This window comes from Acipenser ruthenus, chromosome 2, assembly GCF_902713425.1.
Source record: "Acipenser ruthenus chromosome 2, fAciRut3.2 maternal haplotype, whole genome shotgun sequence".
Classification (NCBI taxonomy): Eukaryota; Metazoa; Chordata; class Actinopteri; order Acipenseriformes; family Acipenseridae; genus Acipenser; species Acipenser ruthenus.
Genome location: NC_081190.1, coordinates 22,109,062 through 22,130,662, shown reverse-complemented (window position 1 = coordinate 22,130,662; position 21,601 = coordinate 22,109,062). Strand labels below are relative to the sequence as shown.

The 21,601-nt window shown below is 36.0% G+C and overlaps 2 protein-coding genes across 8 annotated transcripts in view; one reads left to right on the top strand and one right to left on the bottom strand.

Annotated features, from left to right (window-relative positions):
- The window catches only part of LOC117962916 (SHC-transforming protein 3-like), a 45,922-nt gene extending 33,622 nt beyond the window's left edge, over positions 1 to 12,300 (top strand). For 5 of the 7 annotated variants that reach the window (XM_058992098.1, XM_058992080.1, XM_058992091.1 and 2 more), the window contains 7 exons: positions 739 to 790; positions 1,569 to 1,695; positions 2,115 to 2,271; positions 3,653 to 3,749; positions 6,417 to 6,608; positions 8,701 to 8,990; positions 10,631 to 12,300. In XM_058992098.1, the coding sequence (XP_058848081.1) occupies positions 739 to 790; positions 1,569 to 1,695; positions 2,115 to 2,271; positions 3,653 to 3,749; positions 6,417 to 6,608; positions 8,701 to 8,990; positions 10,631 to 10,759 (1,044 nt within the window). In that variant the 3' untranslated portion in view covers positions 10,760 to 12,300. The remainder of the gene's footprint in view (positions 1 to 738; positions 791 to 1,568; positions 1,696 to 2,114; positions 2,272 to 3,652; positions 3,750 to 6,416; positions 6,609 to 8,700; positions 8,991 to 10,630) is intronic. The other 2 variants (XM_058992062.1, XM_058992055.1) reach the window with 2 other exon arrangements.
- Positions 12,301 to 13,358: 1,058 nt separating this feature from the next.
- LOC131698703 (sphingosine 1-phosphate receptor 3-like) lies at positions 13,359 to 17,305 on the bottom strand. Its single transcript, XM_058992108.1, has 2 exons — positions 17,031 to 17,305; positions 13,359 to 16,307 (listed from the first exon to the last, which is right to left on the bottom strand). Exon 2 carries the CDS (start codon positions 16,180 to 16,182, stop codon positions 15,094 to 15,096), a length of 1,089 nt encoding a protein of 362 aa, XP_058848091.1. The 5' UTR covers positions 16,183 to 16,307; positions 17,031 to 17,305; the 3' UTR covers positions 13,359 to 15,093.
- Positions 17,306 to 21,601: the final 4,296 nt, after the last annotated feature.

Genomic DNA, 21,601 nt, shown 5'->3' with positions numbered 1-21,601 from the left:
ATTCATTTACTTATGTCATCTGATTCAAATTAAATGTTTGTTACCTGAAGATACAGTATATTCAGGTTTCCTGGGGGGGGGGGGGGGGGCAGTTTAGGTTTAGATTTTTTCAATTGGTAGATTGTTTAGATTGATAATTGAGATTTGTTGTTTTCAAAGGCCAAAAACTTTAAGGTGTAACTTCCATTTGGTTTCTTTTAAATTTATCTTTTTGGATTTGCCATGCGATTTCTAATAAAATGACACCTCCCACAAGTCCGCAGCACAAACCATTTTTTAGTTAAAGGTTGGTTAACATTAAAGGGGGTACCCATCAACCACTTTTGACCCCTTAGAATTTATATTTGACTAGTATTTCAGGTTGTACATTACTCTTCACATAACGGTATAGAATGAAGTACAATATATCAGCATCATATATATGATGATGACCTTAATTGAAAGAAATAATGATATCCTTATTAAAAAAAAGTTAATTTTATTAAAATATGAAAACATTTAGGATTTGTATTTATTTAGCATTTACTTGTTTTAAACAATTGCATCCTTTCTTAATATAATAAACTTTTGCCTACATATGTGTGTCTTTGATACCTTGACTTTTTACTATACCTGCAGTTCCACCTGTCTGTCTACATCCAAACATCATAACAATATTAATCTTTGTTCCAATATAGCTGAGTAATGTTGCAAGGTACATACGTTATTGTCTTAGTGTATTTATATTTCTTAATGCAGGACACGACTGACTATGTTGCTTATGTAGCAAAAGATCCTGTAAATCGCAGAGGTAAGACATATGAATCGAAGGGATTTTATTCTCTCTCTCTCTCTCTCTCTCTCTCTCTCTCTCTCTCTCTCTCTCTCTCTCTCTCTCTCTCTCTCTCTCAATAATGTATTGGATATTTCAGTTACAGTAGGGTTTGGATTGCCTTAGACGTCAGTCAAGTTCATCCCATAGGCTAGGGGAATTGTGTAAAGTCGCTGCTGTGGAAAATTGTAAAACAAACAAAACAATGCATCAATCTGTCAAAGTCTGTATAGGCACAGTGAACCTAGCCTACACACTGATGGAATATTGGAAGTTCAAAGCCCAAGATATTTCAGTATTCCCCATGCTGAAAAATATTCCATCTGTTGAAGTAGCAGAAGAGGAACCAATGAGGCTGTGTGGTCCAGTGGTTAAAGAAAAGGGCTTGTAACCAGGAGGTCCCCGGTTCAAATCCCACTGCAGCCACTGACTCATTGTGTGACCCTGAGCAAGTCACTTAACCTCCTTGTGCTCCATCTTTCGGGTGAGACATAGTTGTAAGTGACTCTGCAGCTGATGCATAGTTCACACACCCGAGTCTCTGTAAGTCGCCTTGGATAAAGGCGTCTGCTAAATAAACAAATAATAATAGTAATACGTTGCTACTACGAGGGGGTGGGAGGGGTTCTGCTGGATATTATGCATGTAGTTTTAACCCTAAACTATTGACTGGCCAATAAAATGCCATATTTTGTTTTCATTATATCACAAAATACTACTACATGCATATGTTATAACACATCTTTATTTATTGCAGCGTGCCATATTCTAGAATGCTGTGAGGGTTTGGCTCAGGATGTCATTTGTACCATAGGGCAAGCGTTTGAACTTCGATTCAAGCAGTTTCTGCAGTGTCCTTCCAAACTCCCCACACTTCAGGACAGGTGGGTGGTGTTGATTTAAAACATTACAAACAAGTACTTTTGGACAGGTTGTAGCCCCACAAAAAAGTGCAGTATGATGTTGCTTCATTGTCATCAATTAATTTCTTTTAGGGTTTCATTTTTAGGGTTCGATTCTTACTGATTGTGAACACTTGATATTTGTCAAGCAGTAAAGGCCAGTAACTCTTGCATTACATTGTGCCGAACTCACATGGCGAAGCCATAATGCTTGAATCTTCCATTTAGAGATTCATTGTAAGTTGCATCATATTTCACTGAGGGGAAAAAAAAAAGACTATTATGTGATACAGTAAGATGCCACTAAAGAAGGTCCAAGGTCCAGCCAAATCATACTCTCTGCTGTTTCAATAATGTATGATAGAGGGGTCATTTTAATTTTTTATTTTGCTTTTATCCAGAATGTTAAAGTTAGAAGAACAGGCATGGATGGAAGAGGAGGAGGAATCCACAGACCATCCATATTACAACAGCATTCCAGGGAAAATGCCACCTCCGGGGGGATTTATCGATGTTAGAATGAAGAACCAAACAGCATGTCCTACAGATGGCGCCCAGGTCTGTTTTCTATCAAGCCACACTTAACAAAGTAAAGATCTACCAGTGTAGGAGTTACGATACAGTTTAATTAAGTTGTATCTGTAGATTACATTTACAACTTTCCCAGTGGAGTTGTGCAATGCCCCTCCTTCCTGACTTGTATCTCGCATTGATTCGTTCTGAATGCTTTAAACCCACCCCAACTACTGAGTGGCAGCACATGCCTACATTTCTAGTGGAGGATTGTAATACGCGTGCAAGATTTAAAACGAGATTACAATTACTAGAAGCTGAGGATTGTTCTTGCTCTCGAGATTTAAAGCTATAGGACAGTTCAATCATAGGGAGTATTTACACGCTTGTGGAATTTAAAACTGAATTTAAAATTGTGTCAAAATGTAAAAGAAATGCATAAACACAGAAACCCCCATAAGAATATGGCTGCGTCCATAAGGATTTAGTTGTGGAAGACAGCAAAGGAAAGAAGGTACAATTGAAGTGTGCAAGTACTGTTGAGTTCATACATACTGTGACAGAAAAAAACTAAAGTAACCAAAAACAATAACTTCATACAGTATATATAAAAAGCAAAAGCCCCCCCAAAAAAACTATTTACATAAAACTCGAAAACAGTTAAAAAAAAAAAAAAAAAAGCACCGAAAAATGAAATTAATAAAAACAGAAAAACAGAAGCCCTAGTTATAATATCGTTATAGTTCAGATACAGTTCCCTTCAGTGGCAGCAAATTATTATTATTTTTGTCAGTTAACAGTTGATTTATTCAGTAATTTCACAGCAGTTTACTTCTCTGGGTCTATACATGTCATTGCAAAGTGGACTTTTGTGGAATTTCACTCCATTTCGGTTGGACAAACTAACCTCTTATCTGGTAAAGCGTCGTCCCTCCATGGATCATTGGGTACTGCCTCCTCCTCACTTTCAGAGAAGTTGAGGGCCATGATCTCCAGCAAAGTAATGTTTGAGAAAGTTTCCCATGAAACATCAGTAACGTGTAGTTTTCCAGCTAGGCGCTGCTTACAATCAGCCATTTATCAAAGTCTATTAGTTCTGCTATCTTGCTGGAGAGCAACTTTTGTTATAGAATACATGTCGGGGAATCAACCATGGCATAACCAGCCTGTTTAAACAAAAGTCTGTGTTTGTGTAACAACTTTTTGACCAACCCTATAGGAAGTCATCTTTCTAGAGTTCACAGTTTATTCCAAATAATGAAAAGTCTTCAGATTTGTGGAGTGGACAGGAGTAGTAGTAGGAGCTGTGGTCCATTTGTAGATCACAAGACCTCTACAACCACAGGATAACTGATTAATCTATTATTGCTGTAGATTTGATTTGTATTATTGCAACTTGAAAGCAACTATTGTTTGTATGTTATAGCCCACCACGATGACTGGAAGAGACCAAACCTATTATCAGGGACGACACTTTGCAGAGAACCAGAGTGATGATCGGAAGCCAGCACCTGTCAGGCAAGGTAATCGGGAATGCTGAAGCAGCTGTTAACTTTCATTACCGCTGTCATGAGCACTAAAAAAAAAAAAAAAAAAAAAGTTTACATTTATAAAATTAGTCAAGCACACTGTCAAACTTGCCTTTTAAAGTCACTTTCTACTCTAGATTCTCCACACATACAGTGTTAGAGTCCACCATGCTTTGTTTGCTCAGTTAGAACTCCACTTAATATATGCAGTTACATATTTCCTCTAAAAGGGACACCCTCATCAGTACAGAGGGAAGTACTTGCAGGCAAGGGCAGATGTAACATAATATATTACATTCAAGACTGAAACACATCTATATATGTTTTATAACAATACCTGTCAGTGTTAATCAGCTATTTCTGTTTTCCTAGTTGCTCAACTCACTTAAAATGCTGGTACCTTGCGATGCTATTTCAGATCTGTGTGACTCCTTTATGTAGTTCTGATATTTCCTGAAGCTGGTTGAGCAGCGTTTTACATGGGGACTGACATCCCAGAGGTTACATCATCATTCCTTTCTGGTTGGCTCAACAATTCAAGTTCCTAGTGCGCCATCTAATGGTTAAACTATTAGACTGGAGTTTGAGATCCACAAAGCAAATCTCTTCTCTTTCTAAAGTATTTTTTATCTTGGCTTTTTTTGTGCATATAATAAAGTGTGTTTCCAAAGTTAATCCATATTTATTTTTTATTTACAAGTTAACTCAGTTGCTATTGCAGTGATCAATAATAGAGTTGATGAAATCTTAAACAAAAAGTATTGTATTGGCTGCAGAGGGGATTTATATCTATCAATAAAACTCCTGCATAAAATCTGATTCTGATCTATAGCAGGTCTTCAGAAAATCTACATATTTCTTATTTAGCCTCTCTGAAATGTTAGTTAAAAAGAAAAGTTAATATGATATATCAAAGTTCATACAGTCATTACTCTGTTTTTGTGATTTATGGACAGCTATTGAAAAAGTGAGACCGGGAAGCGAGAAATAGTGTTTTAATGCATTGTCTTTTAAAATTGCAATCCGCAGTACAGAAAGAAAAAAATAATTAGTTTGAGAATGACTGGCTCTACCACAGTACAGGCTGGGCAACATGTCTGTACAGTCAGCACTCGGATATCTGTTACCCAGATACACGTCAGTCGCGTTTTACCACCCTTGTATTAAGAATAAAATCAATCACCATTTTATATATATATGTAACAAATTAATGCACTTACCCATCACACGCGATTTCCGACTCTGTCACCAGTTTTCTGATACAAAGCCCATCTCTTCAATGTTACAATTTATCTGAATATCCGGTCACAGGCCGCGTTTGTTTTTTTTTGTTTGTTTGTTTTTTTAATTCTCTCTAATGCCAAATCAGTCTGTCTTATATTGTGCAGTTACACAGAGCTTCCTCCAGTTTCACCTGACGAAAACGCATCCAAAACAAAGTGAACGAGACAAGTTACTGTAACAGTTAATCATTAAACAGTTTTAGATACTGTGATGTATTTTTTTTTATTCTGTGATCTTTTGTGCATTTTCATTTGCAAATGAACTGTGACATTAGGGTCTTATCGAGCACTATATTCTGCAATTTTTAATACAGACTTTGGATAGTGTTTTAATTCTGGAAACCAGTTTTTTTTTTTTTTGGTTTTGCTAAATTGTTATTGCCTTTTATGTTTTACGCAGTTCTGTGCATGGACAACATTTTGATTTGATTTTGTTGTTAGGTCATTAATGGGAAATTTTACATACTGCTACAATACGTACTGAATTTAAAAGTATGTACTGTATTACAGTTAACGTGTCGTCTCTTTAGTTTTGGCGAGTGATGTTTTCAGAATCATGTCGTTCTGAATTAAAATACTACTTCTGTTAGAAATATAGTACTCTACCAACAAAACCAATACAGTACATCTAATGGAAGCCTACTTATTTTAAAACACAGTCCTTTCAGCTATGTATTTTTGATATTATATCTTTTTTGTGTTCCCTGAAAAACGCACAAGGGTTGGAACGTGCCAAAATGAAATAATCAGATATGCGTCACACACGTTTAACCGTCACTGAAGTCAAAATTTTATAGGGGTGGATATGCAAGTGCTGACTGTAATTATTATTATTATTATTATTATTATTATTATTATTATTATTATTATTATTATTATTATTATTTTATGTTAAGCAATCCCATAGTGGGAGATTGTATGAGTTAACCTCAGATAAGAGAAGAATTTGAGAAACCAAAAACACAGCAATAAAATGTAAAAGTGTCAATAATAATAAAAAAAGAACAGCTGTACAACATTGCAGAGGTTAAATTGTGATACTCGCTCTTTGAGAACATGTATTCCAAAATAAACTAAACACGGGCTAGTGAAACTGCACTAAATGTATGCAAACTTTATTTCTTAAATTTTAATTTTCATCTCCTCTACACCATGGAGGCCACAATAGAATTGCCATCTCAAGCAAGTAGTTTGACAGCTGGATTAGTGAAACTCGATCAGCACTAATTGTGGACTACTGTACCTTAACAAAGTTAATGTTAGGTAGTCAAAGATTATAGTGCTAACCGGGGTCTATGAAACCACCATTAAAGGTTAAAACATTTGGTATTACAGTATAGACAATTGTTCCTCTTTCCACGTAATCTGTTTTATCTAGGTTCCAGTGATGTGATTTGTCAACCAGAAGGGAAAACGCAATTGCCAAAAATGGGGGAAGTCCCGACATACGTGAACACCCAGCACATAGACGTCCAGGCTCTGGTAGCATTGCAGGCCAACTCTGACACTGTGATCAATGGAACAGCAGGGACTGCCAAAGACAGTCCTAGAAAAGATATATTTGATATGAGTAAGTACTGTTATTTGTATAAAAACCTTCCAATTATTCTTGCAAAAATAATTATAGCAATGCCATGTGATTGTCTTTGCAAAGTTCTTTTTACATTTAATTATACCTTATCCGTTTGGATACAAAAATTGCGTGGACTTATTGGCTTCCTAGTACCAGGGCTTCAAAAACAGCAACATGTTAGGAAGATATTATATAAGCTGAATCTCAGATACACTTTAATTAGAGCATTTATTATATTTCTGAAATAAATTGAATATTGTTTGAAAATAAATTAAAACAGTTCCTGAAAGTATATCATGGTGCTTAGAGGATCAGTAAAAAAGTCCTTTCCAGCTGCCTGAACTCCAAATAAATCAATGTTCATTTAAAAGGAAACCCCTATATAAAGTTCTTAGTGGCCCATGTGCTCCCCATGTAAAAACAGTGCTGCTTGGAATTCAGTATTTTTACTTACCTTGGTCTACCAAGAGGGAGCTTGGTTGAAAAGAGGTGATTGGATTGACAGTGGCAACAGAGATGGTCACTTGCATATACAATGTACAGTCTGAAGAGTGGATAAATATCAATTCTAAACAAGTGGCCTTAGTGGGAGAAAAACAGGTAGCAAAGGCAGCACAAACCAGCACGTGTATTATGTTTTTTTTTAGACTAGGATACATTTCATTACCTTTAATTTTCCAGAAATGTATAAACGACTGGAAAAGTAAGGTTAATGATACTAATGGCTATTGCCAAATGTTATACATATTTTAATTTTCCTATATTCACAACATACAGAGTACTCTGTGTACGCAGCCTATATAATAATAATAATAATAATAATAATAATAATAATAATAATAATAATAATATTTATTTATTTTTATATATCGCCTTTCATAGTGGACCACCATCACAAAGTGCTTTACAGAGGTAGGCTGTGAACTGTGCATTATATGCAGAGTCACTTACAATAGGACATTGATTTAACATCTCTTCCGCATGGTGGAGCACAAGGAGGTGAAGTGACTTGCTCAGGATCACACAGTGAGTCCGTCAGTGGCAGGAGTGGGATTTGAACCGGTGATCTTCTGGTTACAAGCCCTGGATTTTAACTACTGGACCACACACTGCCTCCTTAAATGACAAAGTGGACTGTTTTTTCTTGAGAAAACGTGGGAGTTAATTCCAAATGTGCTAATGTTCACTATCCTGTACTTGTACTAACTTAAACGTGTCCATTTTCTAGTTTAGCATTTAAAGGCCCAGTATTCCATAATAAATTAAAATAAAGTGCACATCGGTGCTATCTAGCATCTTAACTTTGTTCTGCCTCCTTTTTTTAATTTATTTTTGTCTTTCAATGAAGTTAGTTGGTTATTTTAATTTCACAATGTTTTTTTTTTGTTCTCGTTGATCTAAGATCTGGTTGATACAGCAGCAAATCCAGCTGACAAGGTCGATAACCAGAGCAGCTAAATGTTCTCCAATACTTGGAATGGCATAAAAATAGCTACTAAATGTCAGAAAATCAATGAAAACAGGAAAGAAGAGAGTTAGGATATGACTTGATGGATCTGTTACACATAAACAAGATAAACAAGCGCTTATCCTGGAGCGCACGTTTTTATAATTACAGGAAAATATACTGTGTTAACTGTATTACTAAAACAAAGTACAGTATCCCATATTAATGAATTACAGCTGATAGTGGTGTGCAACTGTGCAACTCATAATAGCATAACAAATTACATGCCTCAAGGTTTTGAAATCCATTTCTTTATCTAGCTTCAGCACCATTTTTACTGACCGCTTATTACTACATAGTTGAATCTTTCATTTTAAATAGCAATTTCACAGTGAAACCCTTTTTGAACAGTTCTGTTCTCCATTTTGTTCTGCTCCTATATGAGTCGTGCCCCCCCCCCCCCACCCCACCCATGCTTTCATTGTTGGACAGAGACTATTAAACCCTGCTTAGCACACGCTGTGAAACCCTGCTTTACTGAAACTGTGGGGCAGGTTAATGGCATGAGTTTAATAATGACACATTCAGTCTAGCACAGAGCTTATTTTCTAATAGTTTAATACATGTTGTTGTTGTGTCCAGAACCCTTTGAAGATGCCATTAGGAATCGGAGCCCTGTTTTAAACAAGACTGCATCCATTGATAACAGTAGCCCTCTTCTAGCGAGAGCAGCAACCTTCAATGTGAAAGAAGAACTGAAATTGGAGCCTTGGTATCATGGAGAAATGAGCAGGAAAGAAGCTGAACAGTTGCTGAAAGATGATGGAGATTTCCTGGTCAGGAAAAGCACCACCAATCCTGGCTCATATGTACTGACAGGCATGCACAATGGCCAGTCCAAGCATCTTCTTTTGGTAGACCCAGAAGGGACAGTAAGTATTACTTGCTAATCCTGGTACAGTATATGTGTGGACAGAGGTTCAGTAGTAAGTACAGCTTTAATGATAATTCATTAGGTTTTTGCCTTAATAATGATTACTTGATCATGTTACACATTGTTCAAGTATCCCATCAGAACCATAACATGCATGATACCTCAATGTATCATTACATGTCTACTAGTATGTGGTGTTGAGCATGACGACTGAAATGCAGCGTCTCTTATCAGCTGACTCCTGCTTCCAAGCAGTGTTGCAGCAGGGAAATGGAAAGCACAAAAGACATTTCTTGCCCAGAGCCATACAGTGCGTATGTGGCTAAAGGTTTCATATTCTAGTTCCATTTCCTCTACACATGAGCTGGTTACATGTTATTTTTCTAACAATGATTACATGCCTTGAGTATCATTTCTAAAGACACTGATGTAAAATAAGACATTTTTTTGGCACATTTTGTAAACATTAAACTTAGAAAAGCATTATATAATGCAACCACTGGGGGGGTACTTAACTTATAGGGCTGACATTTTATCAACAAAACATTGATCATGATAGCAAGTATAACTCAATTCAGAGCAAATCAGGAGTTTATGTACCCTGCTTTTGCTAGCCTTCTATGAATTTTACTATGACAGGCTTTGTTTGCTGACCTGAGTAAGAAAGATCGGTTAGTAATACAGTAGGTTAAATAGGGGTTTAATTTAATCAATTTTGTGTGGTAACGCTTATTTTAGAATGATCATGACCTCAGCGGTAAACTTAATTTTGTCAATATGTAAAATTTACCTTCCTTAAGAAAAGTAATCGGACTGACTTTTTGTTGAAAGTGTACTGTAACTGGATGTGCTCTCGCACTAGCAGTGGACACGGCTGCATCCCCACAGTGCTATGCAGCACATGCAGACATGAAAGGGCTCGGTGTTTTATAAGAAACCAGCCAGTTAAAGCCTACAGCAGTGAGCTTCAAACTTATTTAACATTACCAAGTCATATTATTGTTATTCAGACAGACTTTAATAATCCACTGAACTTTTTCCACCTAGTGGTTTTCAAGGAGCGGTACTGCCAGGTACAACTACCCTTCTGTGGCTGTATATTGTAATGTATCATCATGTGGGGTGTTGAAGTAATGCATCATGCCTACTGTACTGAATAAATACAAACAGTCTATAAAATAATACAATTGAATTGGTTTTGAAGTTGGTTACAAAATCCAAGGGCAGGAAGCTGTCATTTAAAGGAGCACTTAAAAATGTAAGCTTTTTAATGTTTCTGTGCTGGATGTTTTAGTTTTACCATTTGCTAGATAAATTCATGGATTGTGCCATGACTAGAGCAGGCAGAGTCCATTCAATTAAGTGAGTAACAACGTAAAATCTCAGCGACTTTAGTTCTACATATAAAAGTGTATGGTACAATGCTTTTTATAAAGCTGTATGCTGTGTGTGTTCAGTTCAATTCACATTTATGGACCAGTGAAATTGTAGGTGATTTTATAATTGAAGTAACAAAAGGTCAGCCTAATGCCTGTAACTTTAGGCTGAATTTTGACTATGTGACTTAAGTTTTAATTTGTAATTGAGTGTTTGGCAAATAACTAACTTGATCTTTTTATCTATTTATTTTTTTTAAAGGTGCGGACAAAAGATCACATATTTGAGAGCATAAGCCACCTCATCAGCCATCACCGTGACAACAATTTGCCAATAGTCTCTGCTGGAAGTGAACTGTGTCTTAAACAGCCAGTCGAGAGAAGCCAGTGACAAGTGAATGCTTTCAAATGGAAAACAACCGAATCACAACTTTCTCCAAAAAAAGTCAAATATAAGATACCAGTGTCTTTTACATGCTTTCATGATTCCCCAGTTCCCCTGCTTAGGAAAACTGGAAGCAGTCTGTTGATCCAACACACTTGATTTTTAGAACTGTGATTATTTTATTGTGATTATTGAAATGATATATTTTTCGAGATGACATATTGGTTTAATTAATAGATGTTCATTTTGGTGTGTTTTAAAAATGCAGCTGTTAATTGTTTAGATTAAATGATCTATGATCTCACTGATGTGAGAATACAAAAAAAAATCTTTTAGGATTAAATAATGTTCTAGTCTAACAAGCACAACCATATTTACAAATATGTTGGTTAAAGTTGGACTACTTCAAATATGTAAAAGTAAAAAGAAGAAAAAAAGCAGCAGCTAATATTTTAAGAAAATACGTTTTTTAAATGATCAGAAATAACTTTAACTGCAGCTAATATGTAACAGTTTAGTTTTTAACACAGTGTCCGATCGTGGTTGATTCTGCTTCAGAAATGTGTACATTTGCTTTACTCACAAAATACTTTAACCTGTCCATAAACTGCACTGAGTTATCTGGACTTGCTGTTTAAAAAGTGTTGCTCATAGTACTATACAAAACACACATTTGTCATCAAAGTCGCATGACTTGAGAATATACAGTTATTGTGGTAAATGTATAGACCTTTAACCCTTTGAGAATTGTTTGTGTATGCACATAATGTGAAAGTTCATTCTTAATCTGGCTGTATAAAAGTATTTATTCAAGACAAAACTATGTACATTTTTGATAATGTGGGACAGATCTGATGTATAGGACAGTGAACATCACAAGCTTGCCCTGATTGATAATAAGCGTACTGGAGGTGAATTTATAAGGATTCAGATTTCAGTCCGATTATTTTTTGCATATTCACTTTGCTCAAGGGGTTAAATTGTGAAAACTGTGTGTGGTTAATGAATGCACCCCTATTTAAAAACATAATTTATTAGAAAAACAATATTTTTTGTAAACTTTACACTGAATTATCAAATGACTTGTTAAATGAAGTTTCTGCTAATGACATCCAAGAACAGCGAGTCCTTTGATGCTACTGTATTTTGTGATATTAAAAAGAAAAGTTCTTAATTGCATAGCAGAGAACATTTTAAACAGCTGAAGAAAATCTTTTACTTGTGCAATATAACGCGAGATGGGTTCATAACATTCAACTGCTGCAATGAGCCCGGCTCAGATGCTGCCCAAATAAAGTTAATTACCTCAGTCATTATGAATGAAAACCTTTCGCTTGAGTGTAGAATCATGAAACCAACTGTTTTAATATGTATTCCTTTATTTGTAATACAATTTTGCCAAACAGTAAAATATACGTCCTTATTCAATGAGTGCAATTTAAATCCATATTTAATTTAAAAGCAGTTTTGTGAAGCATTGGTTTAAGCAACTGATTTACCTTTGATACTACACCCCAAAAGTTCACAATAAAATAAGAAATAAAGACCTTTGTTTCATAGTCTGTTAAAATATCTTTTTTTTTTTTTGTTCTAAACTTTTTATATTATTTAAGACAGCTACAGTATTGGTCTAAAGTAAGTAAGCAAGCAAGCGCTATTTAACTTGGCTGGGATGTATTATAGTGTTAATGTAACAAATCATTTTATTTGAGATAATAAGTGAAAGGGTGTTTTATAGCTAGAAACAAGTGCCCTCTATTTCATTGTAAAACAAAGGGGTTCATTTTAGTAATCTAAATGGCAGCAGATCTTATTAATGCTCCATAAAAATTAGAAACCCGTTATATAGTATTAATTTTGTTATTAACTTCGAAAAGTTACAGGATAAGGGGTTAATAAATACCCCCCCCTGAGGATAAGCACCAGTAAGATTAATATAGTGTTAAAAAGTGAGGGTATTTAGATTTGAGGCTCTTTAGATCATTAAAATGGGGCCCAAGGTCAAAAGGTCTTGCTAAGGTCTTTTTTCATGATAAGACAATGCCAGATTTCTATGTTATTGGAAAATGTGCCTTTTCTATGTACTTTTAGTGAGTATTCTTAATAACCCTTGGGATGGTGACGTTTCTTTGTAGACAGTTTTCTTTACTCTGAGATAGTGTTTTAAAATGTTACAGCATGAGATTAAACGGTCGCACCTTTTCTTTTTAGATTTTTCTATACTGAACATGAATGGTACTATACTGACATTTAAATAAAGGGGTTGGGAATAAAAGGTTTAACACAAAAGTAATTTCCTGAAGATGTTTACAGATTTAACCTTTGATTATGTCAATTACCATTACTCTGTAAGACTGTTGGCAATAAAACAGCAAATGTGTCATTTTTTTCTGCCATCTTCCGTGTCTGGATTTAAATGCATCTCAGCAGAGGAGTTTGTTCACCTCTAGAGCACACAGGTTAGTATGTACAAATGTATTAAACTTCAAAAACGGTAACATAAAATGAATTTCTATGTAGATCAGATCTTCACTGGGACCAAATTGAGCTGGGTCAGGCTGTAAAGGAGAATACGTACAATAATAATCATTCATCCACACAACTGCGTTACACTGGCTTTTATAAACACATCATCTTACCTTTTGTTAAAGATAAATAAAATAAAGTAATTGAGCCATTAAGAAGTAATAGAAAACTAATTATTACAAGTAAGAAACATGAATATGCAGTAAACTTTTCTCAAAAAATCTAGTCTTCTATCAAAGTTTTTTTTTTTTCTCAATACTGAAATGAAACACTAATAAAGAAGTTATAATAAAGAAGTTTGAAAAAAACAGATGTCAGCGGATTACTGGACAAGTATCACCCCGGAGCGCCTGGCCAGTAGGGGTTGCTATAGTATGGTGAGGTGAAGCCACATACCTATGTAAACCAGGCTAGATCAACAAAAGTGCCTTTAAATAAATAAGCGCCAGGCCATGTGGTGACAGCAAAACAAAAATAAACTATATCTTTAATACCTGTTCACAAGATGAATTAGTCTAATGCAGGCAACTAAAACAAGCTCCTGAACTCGAAAAGGCCCCTAAACCCAGAATATATCAAAAAAGTAAAAGAAAAAAACATTTTAGAATTGCAATAGAGTCACTCCGAAGGATTTTAACATAATAGAAATAAATGTACATTTCTTATAAAACAAGCACCACTGACATTTTAAATTGTTCACATGCATTATTTTATTTAATAGCTAAGAAAATACTGACTGTTGCCACTTTAAATTACCTTATTACATATCTTTTATGTACACTATATATTACATGTAGCGTGTCAATAATAATACACATTTATTGATACTCAACAAACAAGAAACATTAAGGGGTCTATTCAATTTATCTAAATGCTGGCATAAATACACATGTGACTCACAATCACGGTTACTGAGCTTCATAACCATGAAAGGGCTGTATTTAAATTTTCAGGTATTTAAACCACTGCAATTTAGATCAATTCAACAGACCATTAAGGCTTAGTTTGTCTCCCTTTTCATCATCAAAGGCACATGCACGTGCTGTATGTGTTAAATTCAAATATTTCACTTTAATACAATATTACTTAAAACAATCCAATAACATTCACATGTATAACCAGCTTAGTGGCCAAAATCAGGAATTGTATCATTGACTGGTGATCTTGAATACCATATAACTTAAAATGGCATTTTACACAATTGAGCTCCCTGATTTATTGAAACTGACAATAAATTCATTTTAATTCCAGAAACCCATTTTATCCACCAGATGGGGTTAATTCTGCATTTCATGAGCACTTAACATATTTGAATATATATCATAAACAATAGACCTTTATAAAGCTTTTAAGGCATACCAGTAAATACTTTTCCTTCAACTGTTTGTCTATAATTAATCAGTATACTTTTTCATTAAGTTGCAGAGATATATTTTCCTGTAAAGTACAGTACATAATAATATTAAAAAAGCAAAAGGAACATAAATAATAATACTTTGCTTACAACTAACTACATCTATGACTATCATTTTCTTATACAGTACTCTATTTTTAACAATACAATGTCATTTACACTTTAATTATGTCCCCTCAGGTGTAACGACCTGACATTTCATAACATGATGTTTTAAAGGCATATTTTTAACTGAAGAAAGTGTTTTAACATTAAGCACGTTAAATAAAAGTCCTTTAGTAAACCTCAAAACTTGAAGTTTTGTGCTGCTGTTGTATGTGTCTTTAGGCAATAAACAGAGTGAAGAGGCAAGTTCTTGTTCAGATTTAAGTCCACACAATTAAAAGTGTCTCCGTGGCTATCAGCACCCTTCACTGTTATGTGAAGGCTCGGATTTTGTAATAGCATTCGGCAGTACAACGATTTGTGGAAAATCTCCTTCTTTTTGCTTCTGGGAATGGCAGCTGCTGGACTTGCTTCGGCTGTTATCCGGCGTTGGCTGTATTTGAAGGCTATTTGCTGCTTTGGTCTTGAAGAGACAGCCACACACCAATTGGAAGAAAGCCCGGCGCATCTCCTTGCTAGCCAGTGTGTAGATCAGAGGGTTCATGGCAGAATTTAAAACAGCCAGGGCAATAAACCAGTCAGCCTTGTACAATATGTCACATTTTTTATTCTCGCAAGCCACATCTATGAGAAGCAGAATAAATATTGGGGACCAGCATGCAATGAAGACCCCAACGACAATAACTACGGTTCGAAGCAGAGCCATTGACCTCTCTGAATTGTTATGCTTGGTCACCTTTCGACTGCTGGACTTGACGAGCGCATAGATACGGGCATACAGAACAACAATAGCCAGCAAGATGGCAATGAAAACGATGATGCAGAAAGCAACATAGAACTTGGAGTAAAGGGGTAACACAGTGGAGCAAACAGGAAGGTTACCAATGCAGTTCCAACCTAGGATGGGCAATGCTCCCAATGAGACAGCAATAAGCCAACAGGTCCCAATCAGGAGAAAAACTCTGTATTTCTTGTTTGCATCATATGGCCTCATTTTAACCATGGTCATGTGTCTTTCTATGGCAATAGCCAGTAAACTGAACGTGGAAGCCCCCAGTGCTACAAACATGCTGCCTTCCCTCACAAACCAAACGGTCAGAGACAGGCTCATTGTATTTTTTCCTGACATAAGGATGTTTACTAAGTAAGCTATTCCCGCCAATAAGTCACAAAGTGCTAGATTGCCAATGAAGAAGTACATTCGGTTGTGGAATTTGTGGTTTTTCCATATGGAAACTAACACCATCAAATTCTCCAACACGATCAAGCTACATATGATTAAAAAGGCCACAGTAGTTGAGTCCATGCCACCCGTTCTCTTCTCTCGTACGTCAAGCTTCCCTGTGTAGTTGTAGTGAAGAGTGATAATGTAGTTGATAGACATGTTTGGTTCTTTGAAAAAAACAATAAATGTCCCCAGAAGGCAAAGTTCACAGTTGGTCACTTGATGATAGCAGCTTCAGAGATCTCTCATTTTTTTTTGGTTCCAGATTCTTTAAAACTGAAAATCTTGGCAAAAAAAAAAAAAGCTACAAATTAGCAGTTGAATGTACACAGACCTGTCAGCATTGGGTCACAACCTAAATTATAAAGATTGAAGTTTATAGTACAGTATAGGGCTACTCAGAAGCACATAGTAAAACAAAGGTATCTAAAGGTACTGTATGATTCAATGCAATTACACAGTGTCGACTTAATAGTATATTTTGAATTAGCACAGTAATTACTAATGCTTTACACACGTTTACTCTGCATTTATGCCCTGCTATTTTTTCACATATATATATATATATAAACAAAACATCATGAAAAACAATTGGTATGTGTTATTATTTTACTCAGATATGGGTATAAAAATAGCAAGTTACTACTCAGAACAACCCACTGGTCTTGTGATATTTTTTGTATAATATTGTTTTATTCAACTCAGTACATCTGCCTTGCGCTTTCTTTTGTGTTAAACACAACGCACGAAGTCTGTTTGTTGTGAGTGTATTAACAGGCTTTTGTTATACTGCTGGAGTACTAATAAGCATTTGCTACGTTTTCACTATCATTTTACCAGATTTTCATTGTCACCCAAGTTCAAATGCTTTTTCATGGCTGCTCTATATCGTATATTTTAACATTTTCAATGAAATCATATTGCTTTCTTCTATAGGCTAATACACAGCAACAGCAACAGTTCTAGTAAAATCTTTTGGTAAAGAAAGATATTGATAAAATGCTTACCGTGTTCTTATGGCAATCATTTTCCAAGTTTTCAAGAATGACCAGAAAACAAAAAAATGAATTGGTTTAAAATTCTCCCGTCTTCATATTTTTTATATATCCATCACCAAAGTTATTTATTATTATTGTTATTTTTTTATATCTTCCCCAGCAGTTTCAGTTTGCGTTTATATCACCTGTCTGTGTTAGTCCCTCAATAGTTCTGCAATAAAACGCTGCCTTCCCAAGCCCTGATCAGTTTCTTGCATTCTAGTCCGCAACAACCTTCTCAATACAGCATTCCATCTGTTACAAAGTATGACACGCCTCTTGTGACCAACGAATAGAGGCGTGGTCTAGTTCAGCGATTCTCGAGGGGAAAGGGAAATATATATATATATATATATATATATATATATATATATATATATATATATATATATATATATATAGGATGCCACTAAATACAGTAGCTTCTTTTATGAAATAATTATTAACGTGAATATATTAAGGATATAAATATAAACTTTCTGCTGTTTTGGGTATTAACAATTAGTACAAATAATAAAATGGAAAACTTTGCCTCATAGCCATGGAATGATGTCTTGTATAAATTTGGGTTGCCAGCATTCCAACACTTGCTCACGGAACAAACTCAGTGGTGAAATTCTGAATACAATCATGTCAACCTTGAGCCCTTCTAACACTTTCATTTCTCTTATTTACCACTAGTTTCCTGCCTGCTTTCTACAATTAAGCTACCATTAAACAATGCAGTGGATATGCAGCATGGCGTAAATATATAGCCAGTGCAGTGTTTCCCAATCTTTATCAAAGTCAAAACAAAAAGGTCCTTGTTCAACCAAACAAGACTGTTAGTGAACGACAGTCGGCCATAAAAATAAACTGTCTGGCAAAGGCAATAATCATTGGGGCAAAGAAACTGTTTTGTCATTTAGCCTCATCACCTCTGTTCTTGAATGATTAACTACTGAGATTCTCAGTGATGAGATAGGAGTATGCATGACACATGAATTCAAGCATAAACACTTCAGTCCTTTTGTGTGTGTGTGTGTGTGTGTGTGTGTGTGTGTGTGTGTGTGTGTGTGTGTGTGTGTGTGTTTTCTGCATGCAATGACAACCCCTGAGTGATAACTTATAGGACCAGAGAGGGAAACACTTGGCTTGAAATGGTGCAGGAGTTTATATTGAACTGGCTCAAATCCACTCACCTTGACCCCTGAGATCCCTTTCTGTTTTAGGACGTTTGCAATCATGGCTTTGACCTGCCTGCTAATCCTAATTGCTGGCCCTGTACAGACTTCTTCATTCTATTCAAATCATGTTACAATGATACTTTTTAACTCTGTTGCCTTACATCATGCTGCTTGGAGACAATGGGGGAGTTTCCATGTGTGGTTATTTACACATGAAGTGGTGATGCGCGTGCACGTTTAGGAGAACAGCTTGAGAGGATGAAGGTAAATCTCATTTACTCATGAGCATGGAAATCCACGGCCATTTTCACATGGAAACCTGCATTTCATGTGAAACCGTCCACTGCTCCCAATCAAGACAGCCTTGGGAGCATACGTGGAAGGTGTCTGGCATAGATCTCTATAATCCTATGTCTCCCCCGGTTTTCAGCCATGGTGATGCAATTGGTGGGTTGGACCACCTGGAAGTTGGTTACTTATTCACGGTTCCTTATTTGCGATGTAGTTGACAAAGCAGCGCGTCCTTTTTCTGTGTGTTTGAACTCACTTACACATCTTGCTCAATTAATATATTGCTACTATTTAAAAAATAATCACTCCTTCTTTAAAAAAAACGAAAATATTAATAACAAATCTGTAACAGCAGCATAGCGGTACCCTATATTACCCGCTTGTTTTGCCCCATTTACCCCTTTAGACACCTTGCTCACTAAATATCGAGGTATCCCTAGATAGGTTATCGTCTCCTCTTTGCAAAAACACTAACAATTTTAGTGAGCAAGCCGTACCCCACGATCAGCAGCACCCCAAAGTGTAGCCCATTATAACCAATACAGAACGCATGGGGGCACGTCTTTTGATGCCCCATTTACCCCCCTTAGACGGTTTGCTCTCTAAATATCCAGCTATCTCTAGATAGGATATAACCCTCTCTTTGCAAAAACACCAAAGATTTTAGTGAGCAAGCGGTACCCCACGATCAGCAGCACCCCAAAGTGTAGCCCATTATAACCTATACAGAACACATGGGGGCACGTCATTGGATGACCCATTTACCCCCTTAGACGGCTTGCTCACTAAAATCGTTAGTGTTTTTGCAAAGAGCAGATGATAACCTATCTAGGGATACCTCGATATTTAGTATTTAGAAATACGTTTTTTAAACGTTTTTTTTTTAAATGTATTATTTCAAATTTATAGAGGTAAAAACAATATTCCCCACAACCCCAAACTAAAACACCCCTGGCATGTGAAGGGCAGGCATTTCAATTTTTTGAGAGAATTAAAAATTGGGTTGCTGGAGATGTTAGTACTGCTTTAGGCCACTCAAGTACTTTGTTTAAAGGATCCTGGCACAACAATAAGCCACACAGGACAAGCTTAACACAGATTCATAGAGGGCATTCCCCTGTGCCTACATATCTGCTGAATGGTGCTGTTGACTAAAGATAAAAATGACAAACACCCCCCCCACACGGCGGCCACCCCCCATCTGATAGTTGACCTGTATAATTTCCTAATCGCCCAACTCCATGTTTCATTGTGTTTAAAACTATTTTACATCGGAATAATGTATCTTCACAACCAGGAATTAAACACATTTTTTATTTTTAAAAAAATCTCTCGATATTCCTATTAATGAAGTTTATAACTTAGGTTCGGGGGGGTTGACAAACTCTTATTCGCTACGTCATTCAATTATCACCTATTAATTCCCTACTGATTAATCATCACTATTATAAATACCCTGTGTACTCACTCCACACTTTGCTTTTGTTTCGTTTTCGCAAACCCACCTCCTGCCCCATCTCCCTCCTCCAGTACTCTTATTCTCAAAGCCATGGGGGGTCTCCTGCCTTGTCTGACAGCCAGGCACAAGATCTTCAATCCAGATCGGTGAAATGCCAAATTTGTTTTGTTTCATTCCTCGCATACTGCATCAATAAAATACTTTGTTTTTACCTAATCAATAGCGGTGTGAGGTTTGTCCTGAACTACTGAATATTCATTATGGCACACACATCCAGCATAATTTGTTCTGTGAACCTCTTGAAGTTGGATTTTATTATTTGTAGCCTGCTTGTGGTCTTTTTTTTGCAAAAGTCACACTGACAATTTATTTTAAGGAAGTGATCCCAGACATGGAGAGAAGTGGCTTAGAGTAATACGTTATCTAGACATTAATCTCTATTTAACCTGTGGCTTGTTAACCTTTACCAACGCATTGCTATGTTTTTCATCAGAAATCACATTGTTGGCATTTCCTAAAAAAGTGACACACACACACCTAAGCCCAGAATTTTTAAATATGTTTAAATAAGAGAACTCTCTCTGAAACCCTCTCCCAGCTTTAAAGACCCACTTGTTCTCTCTTGCTTTCAATGCTCTTTAAGCCTGATATCTGTTATTAGCTGTTGTCTAAATTGCTATTTCAGGTTTTCCATTCCATCTTATTCGTATGATTCTGTTTGACACATGCATCCACAATGTTTAGAATTCACATCCTAGCCCTGTATTTAATGTAATATGCCTGTAGTTAATGTATTTGCATTGGATTTTTTTTACTGTTTGTATTTAATGTATTATGCATTGTTCCAAACTATCTTGTAAAGTGATTAAAGTTTAAAAAAAGTTTAAAAACAACATGCAAACAAAATGACAAGAATTTAATAAAACCTCAATAAAACCAGCAATAAGATTGGGCAACCCATAAAAATAAGGAAACCATACCATAAAAAACAGAAGTGCAATCAAAGCAAGAAAACCCCACCCTTCTAAAACATGAACACAAAGCTCTAAACGCACTCTCAATATCCCTCCCCTGATGTTAAAGGCTGCTAATCAGACCTATTACAGTTTGCAGGTGAGTGTTTTAAACAATCGGGGGCGGGCATCTAAATTCATTACACTGGCATGGTATGGTAGTGCATTAGATTTAAATACACTTTCTACCTTTAAGGCTCAGGAAAATGTATAGGGTCTGGATGCACAAAACACTTTAAGTATTACGTTTTACACTTAAGGATTTTCCCTCAATTAGGGTATTGACTCAAATGTGTTAAGCAGCTTTCTGCAGCACCCCTAAACTCAGTATAGTATGTAGCGGGGTTCCGAAAAATATAGTGTTATACGTCCCCATGTGTTGCTACAACTTTAAATAACATACCTGTAATTTTTCTTTTCATTGTTAACATCCTGACAACTTTATACACTTATGACTTTAAAATTTGTTTAAAAGCTCTTTTCAAAATGGCTGCTCTAGTGCACTGGGGTGAAACAGACTTTAAAGTTGTAAGTGTAAAAAGTTGTCAGGAGGGAGGCACTATCGTACAGGGAGGCAGCATCGGTTACGACAGGACCTCAAGGCTCCACCTT

What these genes read in the sequence shown, in the direction of transcription:
- LOC131698703 (XM_058992108.1), bottom strand. Translation starts at nt 16,182, where the DNA reads ATGTCTATCAACTACATTATCACTCTTCACTACAACTACACAGGGAAG.